Source organism: Aythya ferina (genome assembly GCF_964211825.1).
Source record: "Aythya ferina genome assembly, chromosome: 25".
Classification (NCBI taxonomy): domain Eukaryota; kingdom Metazoa; phylum Chordata; class Aves; order Anseriformes; family Anatidae; genus Aythya; species Aythya ferina.
In genome coordinates, this window is record NC_140323.1 from 1,017,579 (window position 1) to 1,042,768 (window position 25,190).

At 53.9% G+C, this 25,190-nt stretch overlaps 1 protein-coding gene across 2 annotated transcripts in view; it reads right to left on the reverse strand.

Annotated features, from left to right (window-relative positions):
• The window catches only part of PLXNA2 (plexin A2), a 142,726-nt gene that overhangs the window by 19,180 nt on the left and 98,356 nt on the right, over positions 1–25,190 (reverse strand). For both annotated transcript variants that reach the window (XM_084498117.1, XM_084498118.1), the window contains exons 10-20: positions 19,786–19,986; positions 17,869–17,965; positions 17,478–17,671; positions 13,360–13,511; positions 10,219–10,336; positions 7,961–8,097; positions 4,320–4,487; positions 3,283–3,376; positions 2,150–2,389; positions 1,617–1,760; positions 254–488 (exon numbers count right to left, since the gene is read on the reverse strand). In XM_084498117.1, the coding sequence (XP_084354243.1) occupies positions 254–488; positions 1,617–1,760; positions 2,150–2,389; positions 3,283–3,376; positions 4,320–4,487; positions 7,961–8,097; positions 10,219–10,336; positions 13,360–13,511; positions 17,478–17,671; positions 17,869–17,965; positions 19,786–19,986 (1,780 nt within the window). The remainder of the gene's footprint in view (positions 1–253; positions 489–1,616; positions 1,761–2,149; positions 2,390–3,282; positions 3,377–4,319; positions 4,488–7,960; positions 8,098–10,218; positions 10,337–13,359; positions 13,512–17,477; positions 17,672–17,868; positions 17,966–19,785; positions 19,987–25,190) is intronic.

Below are 25,190 nucleotides of genomic sequence, written 5' to 3' on the forward strand. Positions count from 1 at the left end.
TGTTTATTTGGTTTTCATCCACTAAGCACCTTCCCAGCTGGATTCAGCCATTCACAGGGATGTACGACATGGCAAAGGGTTTCTGTCCCAGCCCTACATCTACCCCTGTAACATCGGGTGGCTGGGACGTGGTGAGGGCCAGGGCAGGAGGCCTGGGGAGGGACTGGTCCCCACGGGGCTGAGCAAAGGGAGGGAAAGGGCTGCCGGGGTGAGGGAGGGCCGACATCCAGGCATGGGGCAGCACGGTACTGACCCTCCTTGCACTCCAGGGCCACGCGGGACTCCAGATTGTCCATCTGCATCTGCAGCCTCTTGAGGGTCAGGTCGTTCTCCCGGGACTTGCGCTTGTAGGCGATGAGCACGATGATGACGATGATGAGGAGCAGGCTGCCGCCGGCCGCGATGCTGACGATGGCCGGCAGGGTGAGGAGGCTGTCGGAGCTGATGCTCACCGAGCCCGGGGAGAAGACGATGCCACCAACACGCACCTGCAAAGCACAGCAGGGTGAGCAGAGACTTCTGCTGGGGTGTTATCCTGTCCCCAAGCCCCTCTCTCCCAGCCCCAGATGCCCTACAGATGCCCAGGGAAGAGGCACAGCACCTCCTTGGCCAGCACAGCGCTGGTCACCATCAGAAACAAAGGGCACAGCTCCTGTGAACGCAGCGAGGCTTCGAGTCATGATAAATGTGCCAGCCCTCCGCTATCAGGGCTCTGTTCATTTTATCTGATGGCTCCATTTGCCTTTCATTTTACAGCTTTCAGGCCCCTTTTGTAAGCCGTGGACATTAGCAAGCTGGTGACACTTGCCCTGACAAGAACCCTGAGCTAAATGGGGAGGGAGGAAGGAAGGAGGAGAGGGGAAGAGCCACGAGCAAACACCACGGAATAAATGCGCTGAGGCTGACGGCGGCGCCGGCTTTTCTTGGCCGTGCCCGGGCCACAGATGCGAGCAGCTCCCGGCCAGGTTGCGCTGCTGTGCGTCACGCTGTGATAATCTGAATATGGTTTGGATGCTGAACTTCAAGAGAAATAAATCACAATTACAATCTCATTTGGGCTCTGCTCAAGCATTTCGGCAGCTGCGTGCTTGGTCTGCGAGTGGATGAGGGAAAGCAGCAGTGCCCAAAACCGAAGCGAAGGCACCGACTGTCGGCCTGGACGGGGCTGCTGATCCAGGCAGTCCGGTGTTCAGACACTGCTGGCTCCTTCTGCCTCAGAAAAAGCCAAAACCTTCTGTCTATCCCCTTGGCAAAGCGGGTCTGGCTGCAAGGACTGACAAAATGCTTCCCTGTCCTGCAGGAGGGGGAATGCAGCGCTGACACTCGCCTCGCCGTTCCTGCAGGGAGAGCGAGTGACACCAGGGAAAGGATGGGAACTGGTGCTGAACTCCGAGTATTTATTCCTTCTGGAAGGCTCTGACAGCGGGCAGCGAGTCTCAAGGAGGCAATAAGATGTTTCCACATCAATATTTTAAGCTTCCAATTAGCCATAAAGACCTAAAATCCTACTGGTCCTGGGACAGGGAACTGAACTCAGTACCCGAGCAGGGCAGGGAGGAGGAGGAAGAGGAGGAGGCAGGGAGGAAGGGCTGCCAAGTGGAGCGGCCGGTCCCTACCGTCACTTTGTGCTGTCCGGTGAGGTTGGGAGGCTCGCACAGCAGCTGGGTCTCGGACACGGTGACGGCGCAGGGCGTCTCTCCGATCAGCACGGTGTAGTTGAGCTTGGCTCCCCCGGGAGCGGGCGGGCACAGGTTTTTGCCCTGGCAACAGAGGTGGAGAAGACTGTACAGAGGTGCGGTGCGTTTCTCTGGTTTCCATTACTTGCACAAATGCTGGGGCTCCTCCGGGTGTTTCCCGTTCTCCAAAGGGGGACAAAACTCCTCCCTCACCCCCTGCTTTCTGGGTCCCCTTAGCAGCAGCCCTGCTTCCTCCTGGAGATAGTTTTTTTGCACAGCCATTGCATGTAGAGCTGCAACAGCTTTACTCATCCAACCATATGGGACAGGACCTGGGTTCTACCTTACAAAGCTTTGTTGGTAAGAGCCATAGGGTGTGCACAGATATGAAACTATTTTGCCCCCCTATTTTGCTCTGCAGGACCTGAGTACAGCACCCACAGCACCCCGCCAGGCTGGCAGAGGTCCCTTACCTTCAGGATGATGGGCGACCCCGGCTTCTGCTCCAGCACCCCGGTGGGGCTCAGGAGCTCAAACGTGGGGTTGGGGTAGTAGATGAACTTGGTGTCGTTGTAGACCAGCAGGGACTGCACGTTGTTAAAGATGAAGCCGAACTCATCGGGCCGCTCCACGGCGTCCAGGCCGGGTCGGTGCTCGGGGGCCAGGGCGGGCGCGAGGCACGCCAGCGCCGTGGCGTTCACCGCCTTGCAGACCTGTAAAAAAGACAAAACGCTTTTTTGGGACCTGTGGGCAGCAGCGGGGAAAAACTCATCCCTGTGCTGGTGCGTTCTGACTTGCACAGTGATGTTCTCAGTCCTCAAATGCTCCCTGAAAACTCCGGTGGATTCAAGCTTCGCTGGAAATATTTCATCCAGGCTCAACGCTTTGTGCCTGTAGTTTGGGGGAATTTGCTTCCCTTCCAGCCAGCACAGGCACGGGAGCAGAGATGGAGAGAGCTTCAAAGCAAGAGGTGTTTTAAGGCAGCTGGAGGACTGCATACCCGATCACTTGCTCTTTTCCTTTCCTGCTGCATCCTCGTGGGCATCGCCAGCTTTGAAGCAGCCCCTTAACGAATACCTGGCCTCTGCTACAAATCGGTGATTAGAGGCAGCTCCCTGGTGCCGGGGGAGGCAGGAACGACCCCCTGGCAGCCCAGGTCAGCTCCTGCTGGGCTGAGGACACCCACGGCTCCTGCAGCCCTGGGAGCAGGGAGCCGATGATTTATGAGGCTCTCGCCTTACAGAGCAGCCAGGGCCCAAGCTCGAAGTGGAAGATTTAATTTCACTCAATTCTGTGCCTTCGGAATTATTTTTGTAACGCTGTAACCGCAACCGCTAACAACAAAATTAGATGTTTTTAAAAAGAACTCAGAAGAAAAAGGTCTTCAGGGGGAAGGGAGAGAGTGAATAGGAAAAGACTGCTCACTGATCTGCCCTTTCCAAGACAATACAGAAAGATCACAGCGTAGAAGGGGTATTTTTCAGTTTTACCGGGTCAAAACAATTTCCGAGTGCACTGGAGGTACAATTCTTGTCTGTACCGTACAAGAGCAAGGGGTCCCGCTGTATGGCTCAGCACAGGGACACAGCCCAGCAGCAGCACTTACGTTGACGGACTCCTTGCCGTTGTGCTTGACGCGGATCCGTGGCTCCTGGATGACGTCCAGGTTGGAGCCGGTGACGGTCAGGGGCGTGTGCCCGCTGAGGAGAACAGGGAGACAGGAGGTTAGTGAATGGCAGGAGGATGGGGTCAGGGCTGTGCCTGGCCACGGGGATGCTCATCGGTCTCAGAAAGATGCTCATAAAGACGTGGGGGCACTGGGTGACGCTGGGGACCTGCAGCCCAGGCCGAGCGGCTGAGAGCAACAGCTCACAACCTTTTCTTTCATGTGTTCATTGCAGCAGCATGGCCCAAACCCACCCAAATCTCCAGCTCCTCTACAGCAGAGGCTGGCTGTTTTGTTCAGACCATCTCCCAGCAGTTCTGACCAGCCCATCACCCCCGTCTCACCCCAACCAAGCGGCAATCCTGAACTGGGGCTCAAAGCAAACATCTCGCAGAGCCTGCTGCGAGACACTTCCTCCTTTCATGGGCAATTTTAAAAAATAATTGGAATTTGAGATGAACGGCTGTGTTACATCCCTCGTGAGCACAACCATTAAAGCAGAGCCAGGGGACGAGCAGAGCCCAGGGTTTTTAGCAGCGACCACGTCACGGCGACGTGACAGCGCCTGCCGCCGTCCCTAGCAGTCAATCTTGGATAAACTGTGCGTTTTGATTAGCATCAGCTTTTTCCTTTCTTGGTGGCTGCTGGTTTTGTTTTATCCCCCAACTACAAAAAGAAGCCTTTAATGAGCAATTGTGCACTCCTTCAGCAGATGGAAGCATTCTTGGGGCTTTATTCGTGCTCCCAGAATCTCGGTGCGGGCTGCTATTGCTGTAATTACCTTGGTAATTGCAACGACTTTAGTAACTCTGGACCTGATTTTCAGTAAACACGAGTGCTGCAGACGTCTAGCACTGATGAATGCAGGACCCTGGATGGGACGTGTAATTCCCAACTGTCCTTCTTTCATCCTCACCCAGAGGAGACCACCAGACCAGGCGAGGTCTCCCCGTGATGTGTCGTGAGAGCTCTGTTACCTGGCGATGCTCCACTCGGGTTCGATGTGCTGCACCTTCGGGTCGTCGATGTACTCGAACAGCAGGGTCTGCTCCAGCTGGGCCCGGTCGACGCTCACGGAGACGTGGACAGGCCCCAGGCCGTGGGCTGACGGGGCCGACATGCACACGATCTCGTTTGTGGACCTCCTGTGAAGGAGAGAAGCAGGGGGGAGAGTCAGTGGGCAGCCCCGAAACCCCATCAAGCCCCACAGCTCCCACCAAAGCTGGCCCCTCACCTGGCCCCATGCTCTGAAACCCCAAAGGGGCTGAGCTGCTGAGACACAGGAGGAAGGGCAGAGCCCCACGCGAGCGGGGACTCCGCCTGCTTCCCCGGAAAGAAGCAAAAAGCACTTTTTGTGCCAAACTGCAGCCTCCCGCATCCCTCTCTGAACCTGCTGCCTTCTGTTGGGCGTGTGAAAGCAGATGGCTGCTTTTTCAACGGGATGCCTAAACTCGCTCAAAAGCCAAATTCTTTCCCCCCACACACCCAAAGCACACACGGGGCCTCGTGAGCAGCGGGACCGACCCGCAAAAGCCCCGGCTTGGGAAATGTGGCGCTGGCAACGCTCAAGGGAGTCGGGCAGTGGATGGAAAAGGAGAAGGGGCTCTGCTGTCCTGCTGCAGGGCCAAGGGAACGGCAGCGGGGATGGAGCTGCTCGTGGCCACACAGCCCGACAGCGCCGCTGCTTGAGCCACGTCCCTGGGAGCCCCGTGCCCACGCCTGCGCCTCTGCTCTAGCCCCAGGGAAAAGGCCACGCTGCATCCACGGCTCGTTGAGCTTTGGCTCCTCTCCTGCAGGCACAGGGGAGAGGACAGGCAGCTCTTCAGCATCTCGCTGCTGTTACGGCACTTGGACCAAAATCTGGCACTCCTGCACGCTCCGACTTCACCCTCCTCACCCTCCTCAGATGCTGCACACCCGTGAAAGCGCTTCACCTGCCGAGGCTCACACCCAGCGTGTCCACAGCTCTGCCCCCAGTGGTGTCTCCATGGGAGTTATGTGCTGTGGTCCCCTCTCCGGGTCCTTGCATCTCCATCACCTCATCGAGGGAAGGCACCGCTCCACACCAGGCTTTTTCGGAGGGCATCTGCCAGCACCATGCTGCTTGCAGCCTCACACCTCCGCCCGCCCGCTCAGTGCAACCGAGGCAACAGCAACAAGCTCCTGAGGCATCCGAAGCAAACCAGCCTCGGCTGCTCCTCTGGATACGCCTGCTGCCCGTGCCCCCCGCCTCCCACCCCCGTTATCTCCCGTCGCCGCCTCTCCCTGCCCCTCGGCTCCGGCGGGAGCCCCGGCGTGACGCACGGCCGCTGGCAGCGCCGCTCCCCGCTCCCCGCGAGCAGTTAATTAGCTTTCGGTGCTATTATTGTGTCGTCATGGTGAATCTACCCACTCCTCCGATCAGAGGCGCGAGAATGGGGGAAGCTGTAATTAGAGTGAATCTCATTAGGAACCGCTTCATCTAATCAAGCTCCCCCACACCCTCCCGTACAATTGAAGTTCGTTGCCTCCAAACAGTCCAAGCAAAACAAAGTGCACAGTGTGACCCCTCGAGAAGGATGGAGTCATTTATATACTGCCGCTTGTTTTGTTTAAGTTTCTGCTTGCCTGGGGTAATTAGAACAAGCCGAGACTTCAGAGCGCTTCCAGGTTTTGCAGGTCAGTGTCTGCAGGTTGCCTGGATATAATCATATATTTAAGGGATTTTATTACACGGCTAATTCTGCCCCCAGGCTGGCTTGCAGGCTGCTTGTGCTGATGGTAACGCAGTCACCTGCATGCGGCGAGGAGCCAGTCTGGCATCTCTGCTTCGGATACGGGAGGAAATGCTGATGGATGGTGGGCAGCAATACTTAGCACTCGGAGAGCTCGTCTGCAGCATGCCCACACCTCCTGGAGCACCCCACACGTGCCCGAGTCCTCCTTCCATTCCTGGGGTGGGATGATGGGGAGATGAGTGCAGCAGCAGGGCTGGGAGTGGTGTGAGGCTCGTGTCCTTTCTGAACTTCTGGCTGGGATCTGTCCCTGTGGGTGCCATCCGGCCCAGGACAGGCTCCGTGGTGCAGCGTTTCCCTGTCAGTGCCACCTGGGACTTGGCAGGCTCTCGGAGCTTTCCAAACACCCCTGCACAGGGCTCAGCAGAGGGAATCATCCAAGAAAAGGAAGTATAAAAGGAGCAACAGATGCCATCAATGCCTCCAATGTCCTTCAGTTCCTTTTTTCTCAGATACAGAGCCAGACACCGGGCACACCACAAGAGCTGAGGAAGTTCATTAAACCCTTCCTCATTAACAGGCTCTTCATAATCCACCCCTTCTCAGCCACACCATGAAGTGGGAACCAAGAAGCTGTTTAGCTATTCTGAGGCTGATGGAAGAAATAATTGTTGATGTTCAGCATTTCCACTGGCCCCACACCATGGTGCCAGGTTTATCCAATGCCACGACACGTGCAGGGAAGGCCAAGCCCCAACCTGCTCCCATGGTGCTTGGCAGGGCTGAAGATGGACAGGGAATGATCACTGCTAATATCCCAACACGTTCCCATGTCTGTGCATTCACAGATCCCATAATCTTGAACCTCGCAGTCTTCCAGATGAGAAATTCACCTCCAGGGGTCATTGCATTCCCAGAAACTTCCTTCCATCCTCCTGGGCAGCCCGAGCTGGGCTTTAGAAGGCAGGATCCCTGCACACATCACACCGCTTCGGTCGGGTTCCTGGGCATTTCCAAGGCTTGCCAGCCACAGAGAAAAAGCAAAGGGAGGCCCCAGCCTGCAGGGAGTGGGCATGGGCTCTGAGCTGGTGCCTAGCAGCTCAGGCTCCTGGCTCAGGCTCGTGGGTACACGCGGCACCCAGTGGCACCGGGGTGCGCCCAGTGCAGGGTGTGTAGGTGATGCACACAGATGTACACTGCTGGTGTCTTTTTTTAACTAAGCCTCGAGAAAACCCATTAAACCCTGCAAATGTCAACTCAGCGTTTACACTGCTGGGTAAAAAGCAAATTTGCCATAGATGACCCGAGGGGGAGACTTGTGGCTGTGTGAGATCCTGGCAGCAGGCGGGTGAGGATCCCGGCTCTGCTCCGCCACTCGGGGCCCCCCAGCTCTGATGAATTTTGAAAGAGGCAGACCCCCACAGCAGGGGCTGCGACGAAAGTTGTGTGAGGTGCTGGTGTGTGAAAAGAGAAACCTGATGGTTGTCAAAACATTTCTTCAGTGGCAGACTTGGCTGTGCGAGGTTAGTGGTTGGACTTGAGGACCTTTAGGTCTTTTCCAATCCAAATGCTTGTGTGGTTGTATAAATATTACATTTTTGTCAGATCACACCAGTTTGGGGGCAGGTACCGAGGACTGCTATAAACATTTTACAACTACAGTGCTGTTTGCCTGAGATTTTTGGACCAGTTAAAGCCTTATAATGAAGCAATGGCCAGCACTACTACAGATGTGCCCCATCCCTCGCCAAGTAAGGCTCAGTGACAATAGGAACGATGACAACTTCACAAAAAAAAATGAAAGCAGGGGAGCTCTCAGGGGTCCCCAGATGCGTTTTTGAGGCTCAAAAATTGTTGATGTGTGCTCAGTCACAGCAGACCCATGGCCAGACTCGGCCCCTTACCCTTGGAAGGCACAGCTCTGGTTCCCCAGCAGCACGGAGACGCGGCTGCCGGCGCCCAGGTGGTGCCCGGCGATGGTGACCAGCGTCCCGCCCGACTCAGGGCCACGGCTGGGCGTCAGGAAGCTCACGGCTGGCGTCTGTGGAAAGACAAGAAGGTCAGCAGTGCTCCTGCCTGCTCCCGGGGAGCAAAAGGAAACCCCTTTCCAAGAGGAACAGCAATAAGGAGATGTGTCCCGGATGGTTAACAAACCTCCTGCTGAAATGTTGAGCCCTGCTGGGAAGGGGACACACCTTGGTGAAGTAACTGCAAGTTCAGCCTGGGCAAAATAAAGTACCTACCTTCGCCTTTGTTCCCCAGTAAATAAATCAAGCCAGCTGCTTGCTCGGTGGTTTCAAAAATGAACCGGAGGGCGAAGCAAGCAAACTGCCACAGTGGAGATCTGAACACAACTGTCTAAAGTTTGCCGCTGTGGTAAAGCATAAAAAATCAAACTAAAACCAGGGCATGGCAATGGGAAATACCAGACCATGTTAACAAAACGCAGCCAGCAGCCCCAGCCTCGTGTGCAGCAGCGTGCTGGCACCGTGGGGGCAGAGCCTGCATCCCCCAGCCGATGGGCAGACATCGCGCTGCGGGCGCTAACATCCCCCTCGACATTTTGTCAGCGATATCATTGCAGCAGTGCCACCTCTTTATCCTGCCTCGCGCTCCTGATAGCTATTTGTCCCCCTTAATGGAATTTGCAGAAGGATGGTACCTTTTTATTTGTTTTCCATCAGCGGATCTAACCAAATTGTTTTACTAATGCTTCCCCATTACCCTCTTTATGACTCTCATCTGCAGCTGGCAGCCTCCCAGCCCCACTCCCTCGGTGCCACCTGCCTGGCAGCTCGCTGCCTTTGTGCTCCTTTCCAAACACAACTGGGCTTTTTTGGGTGTGCAGTGCCTGCAGAGCAGCTCAGACCAAAAGCCCGTTTGACACTGACTCCTCACTCCTATGAAAAACACACAATCCACCCCATTGTGGATAATTATGGAATAATTTTACGGGGGGGAAATTCCTTCTTCCTGCTGCCAGCCCTGCACTGGGGACAGGCTGCTCGTGGGAGCCCAGGGACACCCAGAGCGGGTACTTCACACGATCCTCAGCTCCAGCCTCTCACAATCCTCCAAAATTCAAAGCACTGCCAGGCCCAGAAGCTGAGGGCCCAAACCAGAGACCTGCAAAACCTCCCAGTCCTGGGGCGAGGCTGGCACCAGATGAGGGTCTGAAAGCTATACGGGAATTTTCCACATCCAGCTCATGAATTGGTGATAATTGTGACAGATTTACAGATCCGAAGCAGCTCCAAGGTTCCATATCCCCAGACGAAATGGGTGTAATTAGGGTGCGAGCACAGCTCCCGCCTGGTAGCAGACACCAGATGAGCTCACCAAGGCTCGAAGCCTCCCAGGGTCACCGCACAGCTCTGCTTTAAGGTACCAATCACTTTTACTACTGACTTTAACGGCGTGAACCAGCTGTAATGGAATTTGTGGCGGCGCCGAAGAGAAAAAATAAGAGGCTGAGTAACAAAAGGAAATGATATATGCGAAGTTTGAGGTGCCTGAAAAAAGAAATGATAATCACAGGGAGTGCTGAAAATCAGAAGCAACAATGCAAAGGATAATGCTCGACATGTGCTTACCAGCTTACTGCAGGGTACTACTCCACGACTCATCGCTGCTATTGCCTTCCACTGGCTCCTGATTATTGTTCTGCCTTTTAGCTAAGACCCAAAGTAACAACGTTCCTTCATTACTCATCCTTACCCAAGACAGGATAAAAAATGTGAATCCTGGCTCCAATTCCTTGGCAAGATTATGCACAGAAAAGCCCTTGGGTATAGAACAAAGCCACGCTTTGCGAAGTGCTCCTGCTTTGAGTACACCAACGCACTTTGCAAGGAGTAACTCAGCCCAGCAAGTCAAGGGTTATCGCTATTCTGGAGGTGCAAAGCTGAAAACAAATGCTGTGGAAATCCTGGTTGCAGGTTCCCACCTAAATCCTGCCTATTCCGTAGACCCACACAAGCTTTACATCCTGAAAACTGGGCTCGTTGACTGGGCAGCTCCAAACAAACAGCTCGTGCAACACTATGGGGAAAGCGTTTGAAAAATCCGGGGCTGCCTTTTGGTGTCGGAGCCCCAGCGTTCGCCGCGTGGCCCTGCAGAGCCCGAGCCTCGCAGGGCGCTCCCCACCTCGCAGGGCACTCACCACGAAGGAGTACTGCTGCGCAGACCTGGCCGTGAACTCGGGCTTGCACTCTCCGATGCACAGGAGCACTGGGCCGGAGCTGATCCCTGGAAGCGCCTGCCCCATTTCACAGACGATCCTGGAAGCAGAAACGCAGCGAGGCTTTGTCAGGAGGTGCCAGCAGCACCCTGTGCCGAGCTGGGTTCTTTTTTTTTTTTCTTTTTTCCCTCTCCCCTCTTTAACTTTGATATCTGCCTCTTTGAAAGAAGTTAATTACTGAGTCTATTTTTACCCCATGTAGTAATTTAAAGAAAAAAAAATCAAAATTAGACATAATTATTACAAGCTGTAAACTCCAGAGCAAAGCAGAGCACTAATGGCAATATATTAGCCAGTAGCAAAGTGAGTGCGAAGTCCTTAGAGTAACAGATGAGTTCATTAAGGGAACAGCTCACACTGCAGTCTCCCAGTTAATCAAAAATGGAGAAACCTGCTCGGGGATGATAGAGACAGACGCGGCGAGCAGGCTTTGCCGTGGAGACAGGGCTGAGCATGCTGATGCTGGTGGATGGAGTCAGTGGAAACCAGAGACACGGATCCTGTGATCGCCTGCACCCAGCTCAGCCCCTCGGGGGCACCCCAAGGTGACATCGGGAGCTCGGGCAGGGGCTGCAGGGGTGCATGGTGGTGGTCGGGGGGCTGAGCACCACCACCCAAAGCTCCCAGGGCACTGGCGATGCCTCCTGGAGCTGAGAGCACTGAACACTGCAGTGCCAGCGCGTTTGTCATGGGTGCAGGGAGAGGTTTCCACGGGGACATCAGCTGGCTGAGCTCTTTAGCTAGACCTAAGCTAAGCTAAAAACCTCTTAAAGACCCCTGCTTGCTCCCGTGGCAATGCTGGGAAGAAAGCAGAGAGCATTGAGCCAGGCACTGGAAACCCGAGGATACGAGTAACCTGGGAGAGGTGATGAAGGCAAGGAAATGCTTGTCAGTGCCTGGCCTGAGAGCCAGAGCTGGAGGAAAAAAAAACAGATTTTTTTTTCCCTGCTGAGGCTGAAGGTGCTTTTGCAAAGTGGCAGGGGAAATGCCTGCTTTTCCACTGATCGTGTGCAAACGCATGAAAGGATCCAATTTGTGCAGGCAGCATTTCGGCAGCCTTCAGCAGCATTAAATCCACTGCGAGCAAACTAAAATAAAAAGACGAAAGGAAGAAAGAACCTGCAAACAGCATGCACAGGTGATGCCAGGAGGCCTAACGAAATACATACATGCTAATAAAGAGCTCTCGTGTGAAAGTCCTTAGTGCTGCAGATCAAAACAGGTTGCCTAGAGAGACGCTGCCTTTGCAGAACAGAAAGGGAAGCATCTCAGCTGCAAGCCTTAATCTGCCACGTGCTCTGCTCTGCCTTTCAGCCAGCCATTGCCCGGGCACCTCTCCCTCCTCCACCTGCCTCCTCATTACTTCTCCTGCAAGCCAGCGCCGAGGAGGCTGGGTTTCAGCGAGGGTCAGGGCAGAGGACTGCAGCCTGGGAGCAGTATCTGTACTCCTGCAGCAGGCTGGCAAAAAAAGCCTGGCTCGAGAGACACACACCAAGGGCTACGTATGGGGGGAACACCAAACACTCAGCTGTTGGCCCCTGAAGCAGCAGCCGAGGGCACGGAGAGCATCTCCGGTACCGCACCAGGCAGGATGCAGCGAGGGACGGGGGCACGAGTGACCCTGGTACACCTGATCCTGATTTCTGATAAAAGCCAAATCCCCAGCAGGTACCTTGTTACAAAATGATGCATTCGGCAGAGCTGTAGGGTGCTGATTGCTGGGCTAAGTGGCCCTTTCACCAACATTAACCTAATTGCTGGCTGATAGATTGCGTGGCTGGAGCATATGGTGAGTCATTACAGTCTTGGAATTCAGTCTGCCCACAGAAGCCTAAAGAGGGCCCTTTTATCTGTATTCATCTTTAAAAGGCAGCTCTCATGCTAACGCTTGCTGTTATCTGCCCAGGGTAAATGTTTTAATGATGTTAACAAACTTTGAAAGCTCAAGAGCCGTAATTAGAGTCATGATTATAAAATCAGGGTTTCATACCATCAAAGGAGGACAATTTTATAATATTCTGCCTTTTATTTGAAAAATAAAATAAAACAAAATGCCGCTCAGCAGAACAGCCCGGGCCACGAGCACCAACAGCACGCTCGGTGTGCGCCGGGAGCCACGGCTGCGCTAACGCTGGTGGTGCTGTGCTGCCACAGCACCCTTCACCCCGTGGCCAGAAAACATCGACCGATCAACTCCTTGCTTCAAAGCAAAGGGCATTTGGGCTGCAGGTAGGGAAAATGGTGCTTGGGAGCAAGCAAACAGCAAACCAGTGCCAACACATCCCAGTGATGGGTGCTTCTGCTGCTCTGGGGCCACCGATGGGATGTCACCAACAGATGACAGCCACCTCCAGCTGCTGCCGGAGCTGGGGCACATCTGTGCTGCTGGTGGCCATCCCTGGGGAGCTGCCACATCCCTACAGCCACCCTAGTCCCCAGCAGGTGACATGGGAGGGCCCGTGGGGACGCTTCCCACACTGCAGCTCCCCTGCCCGGCGCCGATGACCCCCAGCAGCACGGCTGACCTGAGCAATCCCCCAGGCAGCAGCAGGACCAGGTGTCACCGTGGGAGGTTTATTCGCCCATCTTCTGTTACATGCCTATTTTCTAATTTTTGGTTGACGTTTTTCTTAGTGAAATAAATGAATTGACTCCAGCGGAGGCCCATTTGGATTAAGGGGCTGTCACCACCTCACATGCCTAACAAATGGCTGCGCGCAGCCGGTGGCGCCGGCTGAATTTCAAGTGCGAGGGGGAGCGGAGGGGGCAGAGAGGCTCAGCATCAACAGCAAGGTGCTCATCAGAAAAGTTGCTTAGCAAAGCAGGAACTGCTGCCTGGAAGGGAACAAAACACTTAATGAAAGCTTAAAGGGCTGTTTGACCCCCAGGATACCATCCAAGCACCCTGTCCCCTCCCGGCCGCAGGGACACCATCCATCTCCGGACCCGTTCCTGCAGCTCTGCAGAGCTGGAGCGGGTGCAGGAACCACCAGGGGCTGGAGGAGTTATTGGAGGAGTTATTTTGGAGGCTGGGGAAGAGGCGATGTCCCCGAGGCCACTCACTGTTCGGCGACGACGTACTGCTCCGGCAGCGGCGCGCACGGCACCCCGGCCACCTGCACGCCATGGGCGATCTCCGAGAAGTCCAGGCCCAGGTTCACGCCGCGGATGGTCACCCTGGTGCCTCCCTCTGGGGGGCCCGACACCGTCAGGATCTAGAGGGAAGGACAACACGGGTCAAGCTGTGGGAGGAAAAGGGAGCTGGTTCCCCCAGGAGCCCCGTGCCTGGCTGGGAAAGGAGCCCCTGTTGCGCACACCGCGTCCTCCACCCAACCACGGGCACCTCCTGCTACAGCCACCGAGGGCACCCCGGAGAAGCTGACAAAGCCAAAACCCCCCTGTTTTTTCCTCACAGGGGACATCAAGGGTCCCCGAGCCCCAAGCTTGGACAACGCCACTCCGCAGACAGAATAAACCCGGCTCCTTTTTCATGGACTACATGGCAGACTGCGGGTAACCTTCCAGAAGCTGCCCGCTGCTTTGCAGAACCTTGTTAACTTCTGCCTCGGCCGTTCCCTGAATGTTAATATCACATTTTATTAGGAAGTTGGCACCTCGAGTGACTTAGAAATGTTAAAGGGCGAGGTGTGTGCTTTAAAGCTGCCTGTTTATAGCCTACCTCAGCCGTAATCAGCCCTGCTTCTATAGACTTTCATCAAGGACAATATCCTCGTCCATGAGCAGTATAAATTACACTAACGTACAGTCACAGGACTTGGACCCAAGACTCTCCAACAATCATTTCGAATCTGCCACCGGCCTGTTATTGCTCTTGGGTGAGTTACGGATCTTCTCCATGCTACAGCTGTTATTAATAAACAAACAATCTATAATAATGCACTTTAATTAATTTAATGGATAAATCTTGTTTATGCTTGTCGGTTCCACCTTTGTCTTTGGCAACAGATTGCAGCTCCTCAGGTCCCTTTCCTCAGTGTTTCTGGCTGCCTGGCAGCTTTGTTACCAAAATCTGGGCTCTGTTACCAAATCTGGCAAAACGTGTGTGGGTTCAGCTTGCTCTCTGTGCCCAGGTGTGGGCATCACCGCATCCCAAAGCGCCTCAGCTTTCCCCTGCACGTGCTCCAACCTCCCTCTCCCCCGATCAAGGAAGGGGGTTTCTGATCCCTTCATCACACCCTGCCTGCTGTGCTGATCTCTGTGCCTCGTAGCGCAGAGCACGTCCCGTCCTGTATCATTTAGCTCCGCCAAGCCCTGTGTGCCTGCAAAGACACGGCACAAAATCGAGCCGTATTGCATTACACTGCATCCTGAAGGCTCGTGCTGCTAACTGGGAATCACCTGAGCTCGGCAGTTCACGTACCTGACAGCTACAACTGTCCTTTGCAGCTCCACATTACTCTAAAACGTGTTTTGTTGCAGCGCCTGAGCTGCCAGGCTCGTTGGCCCCTTCCCCTCTCCAGAAAGCAGCCGCAGTTTGCCATTTCCTGACCTTACCATGAGCAGCGGAGCCAAACGGCCCTGCCAAACAAAGCAGGGCTGATCCTGTATTTTGAAAATGTCCTGACCTGGAAAATCCCCAATACGGAGCTCCACTCGACCTAGATTTTAGTGGTCGCTAATTGAACAGTTTTGAAGTAACTGTGCCATAAAGCAGCCCCAGGGTTAGAACAGATGCATTCAATTAATTACAGCTGGGGAGATTCAGTCAAAATCGCAGGAAGACGAGGAGCCTTAAAGGTCCAGTGGCAGGAACACCCCGACCCCAGCACCCCTGGGTGTGCTCAGCCTGGGGCCGGTGGTGCTGGGGGCTGCCCGGGCTGCAGGGCTCCCTGCGGTGACCGCCCAGGTTTCTGTTCCCAGCCAGAAAGCATTAGGAAGGGATACACCCCAAACAACCCAAAACAAACCCGATCAGCCCTAATAAAGTGGTGTTTCAGTAACTCAAAGGGCAGCCCACAGGGATGTGGTTGGTACAGCCTCTCTCGGCCTTGGAGCTCTTGGATTAAAAGTGGAGGATTAAAAAATCCTGCAAAGGGCAGCTATGGGACAGCAAGGCCACTACCAGGACTCATACGCTGGCTGTGTAAGGGGCTATACCTCCGCTGGAAAATTTTTAGGATGTCCTGAAAACAGGCTGAAAACCACTAGGATCCAAGGTGGGGCCTGGAAGGCCTTTGGGTGTGCTGATGCCCTGAGCTGCCCGCCTCTGCCTCAGCCTGGAACTAAGGAGCAGCACACCCCCTCCGGTAACGCCTGGTCCCTGCTGCACAGTGAGAGGACTTAGCATGTGCAAAGCGTTGAGTTATGCCCACAAAGGCTTCAAATACACGAAGTGGATGGTGATAGGAGCTTGGTTACCCTTGCACCCAGCCCTCACAATGCGTAAGGGACACGGATACCGCTCTGCACTGATCTTGGTGCTTGACACCGTGGCTGGCACCCCAGGGACCCCGTGGGACACCCCGCTTCCCTCCCCAGCCTGCAGAAGACACGGCTCTAACAACACGAGCTGTGTGTTGTCAGCCCCACGCCTTGCACCATTTAGCATTTGACAAAAAGCAGGATTTATCTAGAAGTCTGTGCATGAGCCAGGGAGCCCCAGGACAGGGCTTTCCCTCTGGAGCTGGGGGAAGCTGTGAGCCTGCGACACCTCGGCACCATAACCGGGTGGCGTCTGCTGGGGTGAGGAGAGCACCCTGCCTGCACAACAAACGGCACAACCCCTCCCAAACCTCAGCCACCTTCGCTCTCTTTGTCTTTTTTTTTGTCATCCAAGCTGTCCGGATCCCAGCTGATGAGCCCAGCGGGGGACCAGCACATGAGCATTGTCATCCCGGCATGATCCGTCCTCGTCTCTGCCTCGGCTGATAGCACATTCAGAACCTAATTGTTATCTCCGCAGAGCAACTCCATTATTCAGCCTGACACTGCCCCCCCTTCAGCTGTTTGTTGCACTGATGTTATATTAATGAGGCCTGCAAATAAATGAATAGGAGATCAGAGTGCCGCTTGTTCACAAGAAAACTGATTTTTATTTATTTATTGCTAAGACCACAGCCTGCATGGAAGTCTTACGCTGTTAAAGGGACACTGTTGGTGACGGTAAGGCCTCACCAACAGTGAGATGTGATGGGGTGAAAAAAGGCTGTGTGCAGCCTGCTGCCCACTTGCTTTTATGACTATTAAAGTGTGATCTCTTCTTGCTAGTTACGCGTCCCCCAAAGGCGCCGGACCCAGGAGCAAAGCCCTTGACCTTCAGCTTCAGAGGAAGAGTGAAAGTGGCCGGATGAAGCAAAAGGAGTGGAAAACAGCCCGTTTTAAATGCTCTTTTAGCATGAGTCGTGCAGGGTGTTTGTAACACAGGCACTTGTATGAGTGAGTGCTGCTCTCCAGTCCAAGATTTTAAAGCCAGCGCCAACCTACATCTAACCCTGAGACAACACAACAAACTCTGGGCCTTTCTCCCATAAAAATGAAGTGAATGCCTTCCTCCCAGGGGGTCAGAGCACGGGCTGCTCTGACAGACCTGGTGTAGAAACCAGCCTGAGGGATGAGGAAGCTTTCCCCCCGTGAAGGGGCCCTGGCTGAGCTGGTGCACGTGTGTGTGCCGCGTCCTGCTGTCTCCCTGCCAGCTCCTCAGCCAGGGACAGCAGTACAACAGGCTGCTTGGACACAGCACCGTGCGACACCTGCACCTCCTGCAGAATGGACACACGCTCAGGGCAAGGGAGACTATTTTGTTAATGAAGTTAATTAAGTGAGAAACAAAAATCCTCTTCCATTCCCACCTGGTAGGAGCGTCACTTCTAATAGCAATGCTAACAGGCCACGGGCGGTTTTATTGGTAGGAGTGCTCCTGGGAGACTCAGCGGTCTGAACAGAAACATCACAAACATCACCTCTAGACTAATTAGCTCCCTAGTTTAATTAGCATTCCTGCACCGGTCACCCCACCACCAGCAGCACCGTGCTGAGTGACAGCTACGTGGTGGGGCAGGGGCTGCAAACCCTGCTCACACCCAAGGCGACTTCACAGGCAGCAACGGAGCATTTTTGTTCCCCAATCTTCAGCTCTGGATGGGTGCTGGGGACAGCCCTGAGCCCCCCTGAGATGGGGAGAGAAGGGGCCAGGGGTGGTCAGAGCCCAGCAGCGCTCTTACCTCGGTGATGCGCGGGTTGGAGCACTTGACGTTCCTACTGGACCAGTCGAGCCAGGGCTGGGCGGCCGGGGGGCCGCAGTGGGGCCGCAGCGTGCACTTGGCCTCCCCGCTGCACCACCCGCACTCGAACTTGGGGTCGGCTTTGAGGCAGAGCCCGCAGCTCTCGCGCTGCGCCGCGCACTTGTACAGGTGCACTGCGGGGAGAGAGGGTGGCACGCGATGAGTTGCTTCTCTCCACGGGGTGGGTTTAGGGCTTAAGTCTGGGGGTTTCCAGCAGTTCTCCTGCTGCCGTGGTGCAGGAGATGCTCCTGCTCAACGTGGGGTCGCCCAGGACCACCAGGTCCCTCCCTCCCAGCCCTCGTGGTGCCGCGACGAGCCCAAGCACCGTTACCTTTCAGGTCCTCGGGGTTGTCGATGACAAAGTTCCCGTTCCACACCACAGCAAAGTCCACGGCCAAGTTGCTTATGTCCATCCCGTCATAGAGGTACTGGGGAAGAAACCCGAGTGAGATGCCTGCGGGGATGCTACCAGGAAACACTCCATTTTTTTTAACAAGCAGTGATTATTCTCTGCCTCACGCGCTGATGTCTGAACCACCACCACCACTTCCACACTTCAGGTCTAGGGTCCTGCTTTAGCTTCCTCCTCCTCACTGGGAAGAGATAATTAAATCAGATCTAGTCCCCGTGAGAGGCGATGGATTAATTATTCCACTCGCAGCGGCTGCTCTTGTCACTCAGTCCCTAGCTTATCAATACAGCCCCTCCAGATAATCACCCTGCAAGGACTGCTGCCTGCGGGCTAACTCCTTATACATACAGGCACCACGCACCCTGGTGTGACTGGGAGCTCAGAAATCATGCTGCACAGCCTTGGCTGATGAAATAGGCATCAGCTGCGAATAAGTAGATGGTGCAGAGAGGGCCTTGCCATGTCTGAGCATCAGTCGGGTCTGTGACAGCACGGAGGTGAATTATTCACCCTCTCGTGGACATCCGGGGGCTGCAGAGAGAAGCTGGATGCTTCCTGTGAATTCCCGGCGTGTTTTGAAATTCCCAGCATTGCCATTAGCACCAACGAGGCCTCGTTCAGCTGCTCTCCTTAAGTCAAGAGCTGCTAAAAAATCTTTAAAAAGTGAGCGCTGCCATCATCTTCGGGATGAGGGAACGATGACTAAACGAAAGCGGAGTGCTCAGAGGTTGTCTCCGTGTAACAGGTGCCCTGTTTTAACTTGCTTCTGGTCACAGGGATTTACCTTGCCTGGGTTTTACTAAGAAACCACATCTTCTGTTCGGTTGATGGAGCTGTGAGAGCAGAATTGCTCTTAAATTCTCTGTCTACCACTTCCTATTAGCCTAACAGGAAGAAAAGCGCTTCCCTAATGTTTATAAATTGCTTTAGATAGCAAAAGTACTGCACAGTATTAATACATTTATTAGCCAGCAAGCTGCAAGGCCCAAAGACAGCCAGTGATGGATAAATATCCAGCGAAACTTTTAAAAATTCAAAACTTGATTAACAATTTAAGACCATCTGCACTGAATGCTAAAGCAGCCCCTGAAGTTCCTTGTTCTGCTGCCTAAAACAAACCCAGCGCACCCTGCCTGACCCCGGGCCCCTCCGAAAGCCCCCGAGGAGGATACCCCTGAGTCAAATCCTGCCCGGTCCATTTGCAGTGCTGAGCCCCAGCCTGTGCAAGCTGAGGCCGAGCTGCCTTCCCCTGCCTGCTGCTTCAGCAGCATCCGTCCCAAAATTTCCTTCCCTCTGCTGCGCTCTCTCCCCTGGCACTTTTCCTTCCCCCTCCCTCCCCGCACCATGCGGTGTTTCAGCATTTCTGTATTCATCAAGCCACCGTGACCTGGAATTTGACAGCTCCCTGATAAGGGGTCTGCGACTCTCCTTATCTCTCCCTTGTGAATCAGCTCGCCTCCACACCTTGGTGCGTTCCCTCCTCCTCCCTTCCCCTCGCTGACCCCTGCAGTCGGGCGAGGAAGCGCCAGATACGGGGCCAGCACCACAAAAACGCCCCCAGCAGCTCCCACCTGCACTTTGGGGCCAGCTTAACCCCAGGACTTTTCTCTCCATCCATCCCCTTCCCTCCCCACTGCTGAGCCCCCCTCCCTCGCATCGCAGCAGCCTGTTTTGGGAAGGCGCTGCATGGGGAGGAGGGGAGCTTCAGCTAAAAAAGAAACACGATGGGAGGCAGCCCCGTGCTCCGGAGCTGCTGGCGGCTCCTGAGCAGCCCCAGCCCCGTCCCCACGCTGTCCCCAAGCACCCAGCAGCACCCCGAGCCCCCGGCCCCCTCACCGAGCTGTTCTGGCACTGCACGCTGGAGCTGTTGAAGCGCAGGGCGGGCACGCGGTGGATGACGCCCTGGATGCTCAGCACGCACTCGTAGCCGCGCTGCCCGGACTGGGGCTGGGGCAGGTTTCTGGCTTTCAGCGTGATGGGCTTCACCTCTCCCACCGGGATCAGGATCTCCTCCGTGGGGAAGAGCTGGGGGCAGTCCTGGGGGCAAGAGAAGACAGTGGGAGGTCACGGCGGGGATGGGACATCCACGGCTCCAAGCACGTCTCAGCCCACAGTGAGCTGGCCGATGCCCCGAGCACACCTTCGGCACACAGGGCAGAAAATTCGTGGTGTGGCCACGTAGCCGTAGGCTCCGTGCAGAAATACAGAACCCCACGGCACAGCTCCCCTGCTGGGGAGCGGTGCTGAGCTTTGAAGTGTACAAAATACCATGAAACTGGAAGCAGTCTGTTAAATTTTCCATCTAAAACCATGTGAAAATATTTCAAACGTCAGCGTGGCTGCAAGAAAGGAACAAAGAGAAGAGCAAAATGCTGCTGCCTCCAAAACTCTGTGTTTGCTGTACGGAAAGCGTGGAAGTGCTCGGTCTTGGGCTCTTAAACAGCTAAGCAGGGTAACTAAAGCAGTAAGCAGGGAAGCGTTATTTGTTTCCACTTCTGCCACTATCTGGCCAAAATAATGCGATTGTAAATTAATAGCAGGCGTAGCATTGCCACTAATGCTGTTATTGCGGGAGCTCAGGGCTTCTTTATAGATGTTCTGCACAAAACAAAGCCAAACTGTCCCCACAAACATCACTTCACACATGAGCACATCCGTGGCTCCGCACAAACTGGGAGCATTCGATGGCTGTCTGAAAGATAATCTGAGAGGAACCCCCAAAAAAAAACCATCAGTGCGTGGTAGCTGTATGACATCTCTCCCAATAGCTCTCAGCGTCCCAAGCATTATCTCCCCACAGCACATTGGGAGCCGCAGGTTTTCCTCTCTTCATCCACCAGGAACTGCAGCACCACAGACAAAGGCTCCGGCCATCAGAAGCATTTACATTCCATTTACCTCTAATTTGCTTTGATCTAATGGAAATAGGTACCTAAGTACCTGTAAGGAGCTGACAATAAATGATTAATCCCCAACTAACGCAGAAGTTTTAGGGGGGAAAAAAACGGACTGTTTCCTTTTGCTCTGCCAAATTCCACGCTGGCATCCCAAGCCCTTTGCCACCCAGCCTAGAAATTAAGCTAAATCATGCAGATGGAGAAGCGAGGAGAGCTGTCCTGTGCCCAGGGAGGAAATCTCCCAGGGAGGAAATCCCCTATGGAGGAAATCCCATCCCGCTAAGGGCCAGCAGGCAGCCGAGCTGCTCCCAGGCCATGGGATGTTGTTTCGCTACTGGCTCCGAGGAGCTGTAAATGAGAACCAGATGCTGCCCGAGCTTGGAGGAGCCAGTAGCTTAAGCTGCTGCCTCATAAACCTTTTTAGTGGCACTTTTCCTTATATATTTTTTATTTTATTTCTAACAGGGACTTTCACGGATTAACAGCCAAGAGTGGTTTTTAGCTCCAGCAGCCAGGAAGCTGGCCGTGCTGGGAAGGAAAGAGCAGCCCTTCTGTGCAGCAGCACAGGTCCGCAGGCTGGCTGGGAATGTCACCACAAAATTCAGCTCTCGGGTCCCCACAGACCCCCAGTACCGGGGGCTCAAATCTCATCTCAGCCTTCGCATTGCTCCCAGCAAGCTGCTGAGATCCCTGGTGTTTTCCATCCAGCTGTGAGCTGCGTTGGGTTCCCTTTGCACACTTGTTACACGCTGCACACCTATCACACACTGCACACCTATCCCAGCTTCTGCTCGAGACCTGGCTGCATGCAGGGCTTGGCCACAGAGCAGCACACGCGGGGACACGGCTGCAGGGCACAGCGGTCCCAGCTCCTCGGCAAGCTGGGCTGGGAGGAGAGGCACCCCGCAGCACTGGGATCCTTCAGCACATGATGATTAAAACCCGGCAGTCTCCAGCCATCTCACCAGTGGGAGAAGCTCAGCGCACAGTCCTGAAAATAATGAATATGTTCTGGACCATTATCCTTCCTGGCCACCGTCAGTCGTGAGATGACTGCTAAGGAAATGCTTCTGCCCACAGAGAACAGGAGAGGACTTGCATTTCCAAATCTGCCCTGTAATGCTGAAAATGCTGGTAGCAAAAATTGTCCTACCATCGAGACGAGGAGGATGTAATAGTTTTTCTTTTTTATTTTTTTTTCCTCTTCGAGCAGTGCTTTCAGTGGGAGAAAAATGTCACGTCGGGGTTGTGGTGCAGAGAAGGGCTGCCAGCCTGCGAGTGCGGCTCCTCCGCGCTGCCTGACAGCTCCAGTGATCACACTAATAAGGGACATACATTTTGGGATGGAGAGGGATGCAGGAAGATGCCCTCCTAGCGAAAGCACAGGCACTTGTGGGGCGCCGCACTGCTGCTGGCGGTTGCTGCTGAATTTATCAGATGAGTGAGTGAAGCCACCAAGCCTGCAGGGGCTGGGGGGCGCGGGGCTTGCTCCGACACCGCACGCATTACAGAAAGCACTGCTGCGGGCCCTCTCTTCCCTATTTGTGCCATTTCCAATCCAGGCTCATTGCTCAGTTTTCAGTTCTTTATTTTTTTTCCCTCCCCAGTTGCTGCAGCAGCGATGTATGCACAAATTCATGCACACGCAGGCTTTTACATGGCACGTGCACGTGTGTGAGTGGATAGAGAGGTGCCCACTCGTGGGTGCCTCTGCAGCAGCACCTGGTTCCCACACCACGTGCAGGCTCTGGAAAGGCTCCCCCCTTCCCCTCACTTGCTCAGCACCAGTCTGGGTGCTCCGTCCTGCGCTCCCCACTTCATGCCAGGACGAGCTGAGCAGCCAGAGAACGCAGAGCAAAAGGGAGAACTCCAGCCAGCAGAATATGCAATTTGCTCCGTAATCAGTTTACTTTGTTTTTAATTCATGAGAAGTAAATCCTGCAGTGAGTCAGAAAGGCCATTATTACCTCCTTTTGCTAAACAAACACACGCTGAATTCTCTCATTATCCGTCTTGACTTCAGTAAACCAGAATAAACACAGATCAGAAGATCTGCCGGAGAAAGACAAGACTGACGCACGAGTGGCACAGACTCTCAAGGAATATTCTGGGTATGAAGCATCACTGCGCAGAGTTTACAAAGACATTTTATGCTTCTGCAACACTTTTTAGTCTCAAAGATTCCAAGGTCTATAAATACCTTAAACACCAGAGATAAGCATCTGTCCCTGGAGCAGAACAGAGCACCCATGGTTATTATTTGTGTTTAACAGAGCATTTTTAGTAGGTCAAACCTCCTTGCTCTTACTTGGAAAAAAACTGCCTAGAAATAGCAGGCATTTCTTTCGACAAAGGGATTTAGACCAAACAGAAGACAATACAACATTTTTCTATTTTTCACCTAAAACCAAAAACCCTCTACAAATGTTAACTAGATACTCACATTTTAAAGCTCTAAACATAAGCGAACTTGGCACGTGAATGCAAACCCTTGGCTCAGCATCGTGTTCCCAATGACATGAATTACGAACCCCATCACTCAGGCAAACACATTATTCTTCATTTACGCTAGTGGAAAGGAGAGCAGACCTTGCTCCTCAGGAACCAAACGTGCAAAGAAAGTCAACTGCAGCAGGACTTTTCTCACCAGTAAATTCTCAACAACTGACTGCTTGTCCTGTGCTTTGCTCCATACCCTGTGCCTTGGACCGTCAGCTACGAAGTCCTGTAATATTTACAGCAGAACAGAGCACAGAAGCCTGCAGAGCCAATTTCTTGCCCATTAGCAGCTCTCTGTATAGCAGAGGTGAGGACCAGAGATGATCCCTGGGCATGGATGGGGCACGGAGGGGACAGCTTCCCATGTCCCCAAGGAGCATCTTCCTGCACGGCTCTGTTTCCCTCCAAACAGCAGACACTGGGGTTTTCTACTCCATAAAGCTACTGAGAAAAAAAATGCTGCCAATAAGCTCAACCCAATCTTTTCAGAGCAGTTAACCTTGCTGCAGCTGGACTTCTTGTTACTATTGGTAATATCCCAGACCAACATCCCTGCAGAAGCTAGATGTGACCCAGACAAGCCATTTGCTGACTTTGGTGGACTTAGAGGTGGTCCTTGGTTGCCTCTTACACACCAAAAATCCCATTCAGGCATTCAAAATGGGGATTGTAGGAACAGATATGAGGAACGTTTGATTTGTTTTATTTCCTTCGAGGTGCATCAGGCTGCACTCAGCATCAAAGGGCATAGCCAGGTGCAAAGATATCGCCCTAAAAGTAGCAATAATTTAAACCCAAACTCCAAGGAGTCAGGACAGAGCTGAAATCTGGTTCTGCACTTAACTTCCAGAATCTGAAACGCTCCATTCCCCTGATTCAGCACCTCACATGTGGAAATGGCATTATCCACACGCAGTGGACATCAAAGAGGGAAGGGATCCCACATTCTGGGAAACTAATAGGATTTATTTGGTTCTAGCTCTCCACTGGGATGGGTATAAGGATAGATTCGTGTCTACATTCCTCTTCATCTCTGTGTTTTGTACACTTACAGGGACACGTCGTACGGCCATAAGCCACACACACTCACACCCAACCCCCCCGGACCCATTAAAATGACATTACAGGCCTGAGCTGGGGCTGTGTGAGTCTCTGAGGACCCTGTGCTTCACCTGGGGGGGCTGAAGCTTTGTATCAGGGGACAACCAGCACTACGCACCCGTGAGGCCCCATTTTGGAGAGGCTTTGCTTGTGTGGGTGCAAGCTACCCTCAGGGCTACACCTTCCCATTGCTCTTTGGATAGCAAAGTCCAAGCACACAACTTCTGTGGACAAACGAAGCCTCAGGCCACCTGAAAAAGGCTGAAAAAATAGGGTTGCTGGTGCTAGAGCTCACTGATGGCTTCCCAGGCCAGCCTCTACCCCCGTGGCAAGGCACCAGCCACCACCTCTGCTGCTGAGCTCTGCCCTGGGCACAGGGCAGATAGAGACACAAAGCTCCTCTCCTTTGTATTTGTGTGGAACATGGGGCAGAAAAGCAGCAGCTAGCTCAGTTGGTACAGCCAGAAGACTGCAAGAAGTGTGCAGCTCATCAAGAAGGGCTTGCTTCCCAAAGCACCCAGCAAACGGGCTGGGGCTTCGTGCGTTTTTCCCTTCCCAAGGCAGACAAGCCCAAGGGGCATCAAAGGGATTCGGTTACATGTCTGAATCCCATTGGGACACAAATTCTGATGGGTCAGGAGTAAAAGAGAACATCCAAACACATGTGAAAGTATTACAGGAGAACAAGCTGAGGGGATGGGCCGGCTGGGGAGGACCAGCAGGGGCCCAGCTCCACCACAGCCT